General features: G+C 40.8%; 1 protein-coding gene across 1 annotated transcript; it reads left to right on the top strand.

The window, feature by feature from the left end:
- Nucleotides 1-4,966: 4,966 nt before the first annotated feature.
- On the top strand, nt 4,967-8,870 carry LOC108271644 (CMRF35-like molecule 8). Its single transcript, XM_053683545.1, has 7 exons — nt 4,967-5,006; nt 5,301-5,420; nt 6,252-6,596; nt 6,764-6,913; nt 7,033-7,137; nt 7,521-7,576; nt 7,690-8,870. The coding sequence occupies exons 1-7, from the start codon at nt 4,967-4,969 to the stop codon at nt 8,038-8,040; spliced, it is 1,167 nt and encodes a 388-aa protein (XP_053539520.1). The 3' UTR covers nt 8,041-8,870.
- The last annotated feature ends 2,136 nt before the right edge of the window (nt 8,871-11,006 follow it).

Raw genomic sequence — 11,006 nt, 5'->3', positions numbered from 1 at the left:
GACTTGACTTGGATTTCAGAAGCTTGAGACTTGACTTGGACTTCAGAAGCTTGAAACTTGACTTGGACCTCAGGGATATGAGACTTGACTTGGACCTCAGGCTGGAGCCTCCCTGTTGACCTCTTGCTGGAGCTCAGCAGGTGAGCCCACCTCGTGGGGCTCAGGTTCGAGCTCTGAGGTCGCCAGGTTAACCCCCGGCTGGGGTTCTGCATGAGTTTGCCTGTAGTAGTGGGTAAACAGCAGGGCAGGTTTGCCTGCCAGACTTACCCCCTCGAGAAGTTCTAGCTCGGCCCTCGCCTCCGGACTACCGAACCGCCTCATGAATTCCCCCATAAACTGTTCTACACTGTCCAGGTTCCTACAGTGCTTATCCAGTTGGAGCTGCACCCACTGACGGGCCGGTCCAAAGAACCGGGACCACATGAATCGGATCCATTGCTTCTCCTCTGGCTTAGGGTCTAACAGGCTGGCGAAATAGAATTGACAGTCTACCAGAAGATATTCAGGGGCAGCGAAAAATCCGTCAAATGGATCAGGAAGCTCCATAAATGTCCATTGTGGGAAGTGAACCGAGTCCATAGCGGGTACGGTTGGCGTCGACTTCTGGGTTCTGCGTTTTTTCCGTTCTCCTGCTGGCATCCATGTTTCGTCGGAAGATTCCATCACATATCGTGACGGAGCAGAGATAGGACGGATGCAAGTGCAGTATGAACAGCTGTTTATTTTAAAGAGAGACAGGCAGACAAATCCAAAACGTGATCCAAAACGTAATCCACAAACATGCAAGAGGTCAGGCGATTGGAAAACAGGCATACACGGGGCAAGGTTGGAATCTAGGTCCTGGTCACGGAAAACAGGGTCGATAAACAAAACGAGAAACGAGCTATGACGAGGAACTGGAAGCGGATAATCCAGCACGAACTAACTCTAAACATGGAACGTGACTATGACTACTATACTAACTCTATGATAATCTTCCGCATTGTGTGCTGGGAGGCACACGGTGTATAAGCGGACATGATCAGCGTCTAAACCGCTAGCAGCTGAGAGCAATACAGACACACATGAAATCCCAGCCAATGACAGAACAGGGAGGAGACATGACAGAAACATAAACAAAACACACGTGTCCAGATGTCACTACGGTCAACAATGGAAAAGCAGGCGCTCGCGCATTCACGCTTAGAGCATGCTGCTTCAAGGGGGAATCATGACACTTAGCATTTGAAACTAGAGAATCTCCGGGATACGATTCTTAACAAGGAAGACCGCACCCTCGCCTCACTACACACTTCCCACACCAAGGCCTTGGGAGAGTTTACCACATGACACAGACACACAAAGTTCAAATGGAACTCATTTATTCAAAGAAAGGCAGAGTATATATTAGGCTTGACACACAATAGAGAAGGTATGTAAATTGGGACACCTCAGTCAACAGAGAAACAAAGAAAAAACACAGGACCAGTAAACAAGGGGGGGCGAGGGGGCGAGTGGGCGGGGGGGGTATTCACAGGGATGGGAGAGTGTTTACAGTAATCTAATCAAGTAATCAACATCAAGTGCAGATATGAGGATGATAAATGCAAACCCAAATCTTTCTGTAAGATGGGAACACATCAGTGGTGTTTTAATCAAATAACAACAAAACTACACAGTGAATGGTCACATGATGGCAGATTCTCAATTCAGGACAACAGAAGTGCAGGATTCTCCAGTGTGTTTATCAGAGAGCTGATTACGGAGGACACTGGAACATACACGTGTGCTGTTGTTGTGTCTGATGAAATACAGATCTACACTGCAGTGAAGCTGAAAGTAACAGAAGGTGAGGATCTTTAATTATGTGTTTTATCAGAAGAAACATCAGATTTATATGTAAATTTGCGTATAACTGTCTAAGTGTAGTTAATCAGAGCTAGGACACATATACACATATAAACTGATCTGATTGGTTGTGATTTGCAGATCTGTCCTATGAGAAGTCCATCAGTAAGACTGTCCATGTAGGAGGAGATTTGAATATCAGCTGTAAATACCCAGAATCCCTCAGGAGTGACCCCAAGTTTCTCAGCAAGACGAGGCTGCAAGATTCTGCTTGTTTTTATAAAGAATCTGTTAAAGAAAGTAGAAAAGATGTAAATGAGGGGAAATTCTCCCTGTATGATGACAGAGAAACACAAATGTTCACTGTGAGTATTAGAAATGTAACTGAGCAGGACTCTGGTGAATACTGGTGTGGAGCTGAATCAGCCTGGACATCTGATGATGGATACAAGGTTTATTTCTCACAGATCGACCTGACAGTTACTGGTGAGTTTGTAGAGACATGGAGACACGTTGTCTCGGTCAGTATTTCTGAAGTTCCTCACATAGAGAATGTACACTGAATTGTGTCGCATCTGTGCTGCTATCAGTCATTTACTAGATTCACTCACTTAACATCATTTATTAACTAAACCTTGCTAAACATTATTTACATCCACATGTCCCAGTTTCAACCTCGATACCAACAAAACCTTCATCATCATCATCATCATCATCATCCTCATCTGAGCCTACTCCAGCTTCTCCTCCAGCAGGTGATTCTGCTCAGCTCCTCATCACCCCCAGAGTCTAACTACATGACTTTGATGAATCTGATCCCTTATGAATGATCAGCATGTAGGTTAAAGTGACTGTCTGTTTCTTTCTCTTCCAGGATTTCCAGCTTCCACTGTGATCACTGTGTCTGTAATTCTGCTGCTGCTTCTGATTGGAATCATATTACTCGTTGTGATTCTACATAAGAAATGCAGGATACAAGGTCTAGTCTGTTTAATATTACTTAAAAACTTTATCTTTGAGGAAATATATTTACTACACTACTTGCTGTTTAATCATGTCTGAATGGTTTCAGATGCTCGGAGTGTGTGCATGTGTGTGTGTCTGTGTGTGTGTGTGTGCGTGCATGTGTGTGTGTTGTTAACCTTGTTCATTAGTCAGTTACATGTTCAGTAGGAGGAGTAGTTAGTGACACAGTGATCCTGTCCATGCTGACCAACAATGAGCACGGATGAGAAGAGACAGAAAATGAACCCATAATACAGATGAATAAATACACCACAGGATTTCCGGCCATCATAAAATCCAAAGCTAATAATAACAACAGAAATAACAACTACTGACTACTTGGATGTTTTTTGTTTCAGCAGGTACAGCTTCTATTGGTGAGAGTTCTGTCCAAGGCTCAGGAAACGACCAAGAGGTAACTGTCTTCATCAGTGTGTGTGTTCAGTACCAAAATTTACTGTATTTGAAAATCCATGAAAACATTTATATGTGTTGTTTCTGTTTCTCTGTGCTTACTGTCTTTGATTATGAGGAGGTTAAAGACACCAGACGCCTTTCTGCCTCAGACGCTGGAACAGTTTACTGCAATGTTCATCTACCCCCAATCCCCTCTGATCCTCCTCAAAATGTTTATGCCAACATGTAGTTGAAACGTTTATTCTACTGCTCAATTACCCACAATCCCTCCTGATCAGGAAATCTACTCCACAGCTCAGTTACCCACAAGTCTCTCTGATTCCTGAGTCAGTGCTGATCAGAAGTTAGTTGAGGAATCTGCTGAAGGCCTGAATTACGCAGCAGCCACCAGCTCTAATGATGCAGTTCCAAAGATGATCTGTCAGAAGCAAGAGATATCGTATGTCTATGATACAGTCAGTCATGTTCATTCATGTGGCTAGTTTATAATAATTAGGTCTCCAAGCATCACCATCATCATCGTCATCATCATCATTATTCCATCCATTCATTCATCCGAGTCAGTAGTTTTTCATCTTCAGTAACTGTGTCCTGGTCAGGTTTGCAGTAGATCTGGAGCCTCGGGAACACTGGACATGAGGCAGGAATACACCCTGGGAGGAACACCAGTCCATCGTAGCTTCTGGTATTTTCTCTAATTTTACAATAAGTACAGATTGTGATTTTTCTGTAATATGATCACTGCTTGTGGCTATATTCATCTTTGTATTTTCATCCATTTTGAATAGCTATATGAACGTATGGTATGTACTGAGTGTGGTGTGTATTGTATGTGTGGACTATGGTATGTTTGGAAAGAAATGCAGTATGTATTAATATATGGAGAAAGGTATGCATTGTACTGTATATAGGAGTATGATTTTAAATAGTATCTTTACAGAGAGTGAGTGCTAGAAGAAAGAGAGAAGTGGAGACATTCGTCTTATCTTAACCCCAAAGTCTCAAAATCAGCTTGACCTGCTCACTTCACTTTTTGTTCACATGTTGTTGTTCATTTTTACTTTGTCTTATAGTGACCACACTCATTATTACTGCTCTGCGTACTTATATCAGCCATCCTCATGCCCTCTGTTTCATAATAAAGACTCTGATTCTGTCGTGTATGCTTATTCAGATAAAGGCACACAGTGTATTTTTGCCATTTAAATGATTTTTTTTATGTTGAGTTCATTAAGGACTGTTCACTTTTGATGTTATGCAATAAATAACTTTGAAACTTTGCATAGGACATTTTCACTTAGGGGTGTACTCACTTTTGTTGCCAGCGGTTTAGACATTAATGGCTGTGTGAGTTATTTTGAGGGGACAGCAAATTTGCACTGTTACACAAGCTGTACACTCATTACTTTACATTGTAGCAAAGTGTCATTTCTTCAGTGTTGTCACATTAAAAGATATCATCAAATATTTACAAAAATGTGAGGGGTGTACTCACTTTTGTGAGATACTATATGTCAGACACACACTTTCTGTAGAGCTCTTTCTCACACTTCTAGAAGGGGAAGTGAATGTGCTATGACTTCCTGCTTAAGAGACAGATGAAGACACAGCACATTCACACAGCGGGACAGAGACAGTAACAGTGTGTAACACAACAGGAGCTTTAATATCTTTCTGAAGTGGAGTTGGTGTGGAGATCTGGGAGTGTGAACTCAGGATGAAGATCCTCCTCATCTTCACCCTCTGTCTGATCCCAGGTAAAGAAATGCACTTCAGAATAATCCTCACTATCAGCAGCAGTGTTACAGGAAGGAAGGTTTTGCTCAGATGGATGTTTGGTGTTTTGTTAGATGGAGGAGACTCCAAGGAAGTAACAGGATATTCAGGAGGAGGAGTCCTTATCAAGTGCAAGTATCATTCAAAATACACACAAAACCAAAAATATTTCTGTAAGGGTTCAGGGCTATCCTGTTCTGACCAAATAAAGACAGGAGCTAAAAACGAGTGGATAAATTCAGGAAGATTCTCACTGTTTGATGACACCAAATCAGCAGAGTTCAGTGTGATGATCAGAGAACTCACTGTAGAGGACACTGGGACGTACCAGTGTGGAATTGATTTACCCAGGGAGATAGACATTTACACACCAGTGGAACTGAAGGTGAAGGAAGGTGAGTAGGAGATATTTACTCAGACCTTTCAAGAAAAAAACTTGACTAAAGTTTCAAACATCACTATTCTATTTGATAGTAAGTGAGCTAACGTTCCACTAACCGCTGTGTGTAAATAATAAAAGTACAAAGATTTCATATGAAGACATAAGAAAAGTAGAAACTCGAACCTTTCCCTTAACTCTAACTCAATTTATAGAAAGTGAGTTGTGTTTAACGATATGAAGTTGCGAGTGAGACATCATGTCGGTAGAAGAATAATCATTTAACTGTGAATACTTTTCTTTAAAGCTAGAACTCAAGTATCATTTTAGTAGCTGTTTCCAGTTTTAATTATTTGAGCAGGATTGAACTTGCTTTTAACAGGGGGCTCGGTCTCTAGAGAAGTGAGTGCATATGCAGGGGGAGGAATCAACATCAAGTGCAGATATGAGGAAGAATATAAAGACAAACCCAAATCTTTCTGTAAGATGGGATCAAATCAGTGGTGTTTTAATCAAATAACAACAAAACTACACAGTGAATGGTCACATGATGGCAGATTCTCAATTCAGGACAACAGAAGTGCAGGATTCTTCAGTGTGTTTATCAGAGAGCTGATTACGGAGGACACTGGAACATACGCGTGTGCTGTTGTTGTGTCTGATGAAATAGAGATCTACACTGTAGTGAAGCTGAAAGTAACAGAATGTGAGGATCTTTAATTATGTGTTTTATCAGAAGAAACATCAGATTTATATATAAATTTACTGTATAACTGTCTAAGTGTTGTTAATCAGAGCTAGGACACATATACACATATAAACTGATCTGATTGGTTGTGATTTGCAGATCTGTCCTATGAGAAGTCCATCAGTAAGACTGTCCATGTAGGAGGAGATTTGAATGTCAGCTGTAAATACCCAGAATCCTTCAGGAGTGACCCCAAGTTTCTCTGCAAGACGAGGCTGCAACGTGCTGCTTGTTCTTATAAAGTATCTGTTAAAGAAAGTAGAAAAGATGTAAATGAGGGGAAATTCTCCCTGTATGATGACAGAGAAACACAAATGTTCACTGTGAGTATTAGAAATGTAACTGAGCAGGACTCTGGTGAATACTGGTGTGGAGCTGAAGCAGCCTGGACATCTGATGATGGATACAAGGTTTATTTCACACAGATCGACCTGACAGTTACTGGTGAGTTTGTAGAGACATGGAGACACGTTGTCTCAGTCAGTATTTCTGAAGTCCCACACATAGAGAATGTACAGTGTATTGTGTTGCATCTGTGCTGCTATCAGTCATTTACTAGATTCACTCACTTAATGTCTTTCATTATCTAACTAAACTTTTCACTGCTTTAGATCCACGTGTCCCAGTTTCAGCCTCGATACCAACACAACCTTCATCATCATTATCATCATCATCATCACCACCACCACCATCATCATCATCGTCATCATCATCATCATCCTCATTATCATCTGAGCTTAATCCAGCTTCTCCTCCAGCAGGTGATTCTGCTCAGATCCTCATCACCCCCAGAGTCTAACTACATGACTTTGATGAATCTGATCCCTTATGAATGATCAGCATGTAGGTTAAAGTGACTGTCTGTTTGTTTCTCTTCCAGGATTTCCAGTTTCCACTGTGATCACTGTGTCTGTAATTCTGCTGCTGCTTCTGATTGGAATCATATTCCTCTTCGTGATTCTACATAAGAAATGCAGGATACAAGGTCTAGTCTGTTTAATATTATTTACAAACTTCATCTTTAAGGAGACATATTTACTACACTACTTGCTGTTTAATCATGTCTGAATGGTTTCAGATGCTCTGAGTGTGTATGTATGTGTGTGTGTGTATGTGTGTGCGTGCGTGTGTGTGTGTGTTGTTAACCTTGTTCATTAGTCAGTTACATGTTCAGTAGGAGGAGTAGTTAGTGACACAGTGATCCTGTCCATGCTGACCAACAATGAGCACGGATGAGAAGAGACAGAAAATGAACCCATAATACAGATGAATAAATACACCACAGGATTTCCGGCCATCATAAAATCCGAAGCTAATAATAACAACAGAAATAACAACTACTGACTACTTGGATGTTTTTTGTTTCAGCAGGTACAACTTCTATTGGCGAGAGTTCTGTCCAAGGCTCAGGAAACGACCAAGAGGTAACTGTCTTCATCAGTGTGTGTGTTCAGTACCAAAACTTACTGTCTTTGAAAATCCATGAAAACATTTATATGTGTTGTTTCTGTTTCTCTGTGCTTATTATCTTTATGAGGAGGTTAAATACACCAGACGCCTTTCTGCCTCAGACGCTGGAACAGTTTACTGCAATGTTCAACTAGCCACAATCCCCTCTGGTCCTACCCAAAATGTTTATGCCAACGTTTATTCTACTCCTCAATTACCCACAATCCCTCCTGATCAGGAAATCTACTCCACGGCTCAGTTACCCACAAGTCTCTCTGATTCCTCAGCCAGTGCTGATCAGCAGTTAGTTGGGGAATCTGCTGAAGGCCTGAATTATGCAGCAGCCACCGGCTCTAATGCAGTTCCAAAGATGACCTTTAAGAAGCAAGAGATATCATATGTGTATGATACAGTCAGTCATGTTAATTCATGTGGCTAGTTTATAATAATTAGGTCTCCAAGCATCACCATCATCATCATCATCATCATCATCATCATCCCATCCATCCATTCATCCCAGTCATGTGTCCTGGTCAGGTTTGCAGTAGATCTGGAGCTTTGGGAACACTGGACGTGAGGCAGGAATACACCCTGGGAGGAATACCAGTCCATCGTAGCTTCTGGTATTTTCTCTAATTTTACAATAAGTACAGATTGTGATTTTTCTTTAATATGATCACTGCTTGTGGCTATATTCATCTTTGTATTTTCATCCATTTTGAATAGCTATATGAACGTATGGTATGTACTGAGTGTGGTGTGTATTGTATGTGTGGTCTATGTTATGTTTGGAAAGAAATGCCGTATGTATTAATATATGGAGAAAGGTATGCATTATACTTTATATAGGAGTATGATTTTAAATAGTATATTTACAGAAAGTGAGTGCTAGAAGAAAGAGAGAAGTGGAGACATTCATCTTATCTTAACCCCAAAGTCTCAAAATCAGCTTGACCCGCTCACTTCACTTTTTGTTCACATGTTGTTCATTTTTATTTTGTCTTATAGTGACCACACTCATTATTACTGCTCTGCGTACTTATATCAGCCATCCTCATGCCCTCTGTTTCATAATCAAGACTCTGATTCTGTCGTGTATGCTTCTTCAGATAAAGGCACACAGTGTATTTTTGTCATTCAAATATTTTTTTTTTTATGTTGAATTCATTATGGACTGTTCACTTTTGATGTTTTCAGCAGGATGTTATGCAATAAATAATTTTGAAAGTTTCTCAAGTGCATAGTATTGTTCCTAAGCAGGAAGTAATTATCTCAGGTCAGTATTTACACCATATATAAGATTATTATATACATACAGCTGGGGTCCAAAATTCTGAAACCACAGTGAAAATCTGAAGTTTTATTTAGATTTAAATTCTGGAAATAAACAAGGTTTTTTTTTTTTAAATAAATAAATAACTATAAAAAAAAGAAGAAGAAGAAGACAAAAGACGACACGCTGATGGATCTTATCTAAAATGGATCATCAGGTTTTGCACAAACTTGTGGAGTCCGTGCCAGCTCGGGTGCACACTGTCATTAAAGCAAAAAGGGGATGTACCAAATATTAAGAAACTCTGAAATTCATGTAAATATTTCTAAGATTCTATTTTTCACTCAAGTAGTTGCTGATAATCTCATGTGTAATGAAAACCTTTGTGTTAAATAGAAAAATAATGATAAAGAGAAGCATTTTCACTAGAGCTCAGACATCTGGACCCCACTGTACTGTATGTCCATAAAGTAACAGCTGAGTTTATGCTGAACATGATTTGCTTTTACTAAAGGCTCCTCTAGATGGCAGTGTTGATCCGCAATCCTGTAGAATTAACCTCTATAAAGCACCAGGAAATGTAAAATGTAAAAACACTAGGGCACATGTTGTATCAAATTAGGTCCACTAACTGAATATAGTTATGATTAACAAAAATGTAGCATAGAAACAGATACTCACATCTACCAGACTGTTGCATGAAGAAAGTAAGACACCGAACCAGTGAGTGAGAAGAAGCAAGGGTCCAAGTTTATTGTTCCAATTCACATGAGATCCACACAGTTGAGACGTCCCAAGGGTGACCTAAAAACCCAGAGCTGAGGCTCTCCTATTTATACAGTTTCTTAGGTTCAGATTTCCCACCCTCAGCAACTTTTTTCCAATACCAATATGTTCTGAGTTAACCGATACCGAAAACCCTTACGTTCCCTCAACAGTGTTTTTCAGCAACTCTCACATTTGCAAAACGGTGTTTTCCAGCAACTCTTATCTTGCGGAATTCGCTTACTTCATTGCTCCTTATCTTTCAGGTTTAGCTGGGTTTCATTCCCCTTTTGTTTGGCCTGTCCGGTTTCACTTTTTTTAAAATTGACTTCCGCATACTGTGTCACTCCTGACTGGATTTTCATTGAGAGAGGATCTCCGTAACCTTGCACAAGCCATCTCCAATTGTGGGTAAGTTTTATTCTTTTTCCCACATTTCTCTTTTAGTGCTTGCACGTCCCTGTGTATATATACATACATATATATGTAAATTTATATTTTCTAAATACCTGACAATCCTCCGTGTGTGTGTGTATTTGTAATGTAACTCTCAGTTGACCCTCTGCTCCTACGTATATGTGTGTGCACGCGTGCAGATGTAATCCGGCTAGGCCCTCAGGCATGCCTCACTAATTGAGTACATGTGGTGTTTTCCTCCTGAGTATTGCTTATTCTATGTTTTTCTGTGGGTCTAGGCGAACGTCAGCTCTTCTTATCTCCTTTACTGGAGGGGTTGGACTTGGATCTGAACACTCGCTATCAGCTTGCGCATCTCACTGCCGACATCACCATGCTGATCGAGGTTCTCCGCACCTCGTCTGCTGACTCAGGTTTTCCACCGCAGCTTTGGTACAGGATTTGTCCCGCTAATGTGTGTGTGGATGCTGCCACTCAGACTGACCCGCTGCCGGCTGTTCCACCCATTCACCCCTCCAACTATCAGACCGATGATGACATGGCCTTCTCTGACCCGGGCTCTGACCTTTCTCCTCCTTTTTCACCTGCCAGTCCTGACTATTCTCCTCCATACACCTCAGCTGGCTATAGTTCCTCCCCCGGACGTATACCTTTTTACCAGCATTTTTCTCCCTATCATTTGTCTTCACCCACAGACTACAGTCCCACCAGCCCCGTGAATTCTCAAAAAATTACATGCTGCTCATACTTGGTCTCCCTCGTGTTTTATTTCATATTTATTTGCATACAACACAAAAGTGGAGAAATTATTATTATTTATTTATTTATTTATTTATTTTACTTTTGGGGGGGGAAACACCTCCACATATCCACATATTGTGAAGTTCTGAGATCAGCTTCCTGCACAACAACGTCCCTGCTGTCCGTGTGTGAGCACTAGGGGTGTAACA

This window comes from Ictalurus punctatus, chromosome 11 (genome assembly GCF_001660625.3).
Source record: "Ictalurus punctatus breed USDA103 chromosome 11, Coco_2.0, whole genome shotgun sequence".
Lineage (NCBI taxonomy): Eukaryota > Metazoa > Chordata > Actinopteri > Siluriformes > Ictaluridae > Ictalurus > Ictalurus punctatus.
The sequence above is the reverse complement of the archived record's forward strand: the minus strand, read 5'-3'. Positions and strand labels throughout refer to the sequence as shown.

What these genes read in the sequence shown, in the direction of transcription:
- LOC108271644 (XM_053683545.1), top strand. Translation starts at nt 4,967, where the DNA reads ATGAAGATCCTCCTCATCTTCACCCTCTGTCTGATCCCAG. An exon ending in TAAGAAATGCAGGATACAAG is followed by an intron (nt 7,138 to 7,520) that starts GTCTAGTCTGTT and finishes TTTTTGTTTCAG; the next exon opens with CAGGTACAACTTCTATTGGC. An exon ending in GCTCAGGAAACGACCAAGAG is followed by an intron (nt 7,577 to 7,689) that starts GTAACTGTCTTC and finishes TATCTTTATGAG; the next exon opens with GAGGTTAAATACACCAGACG.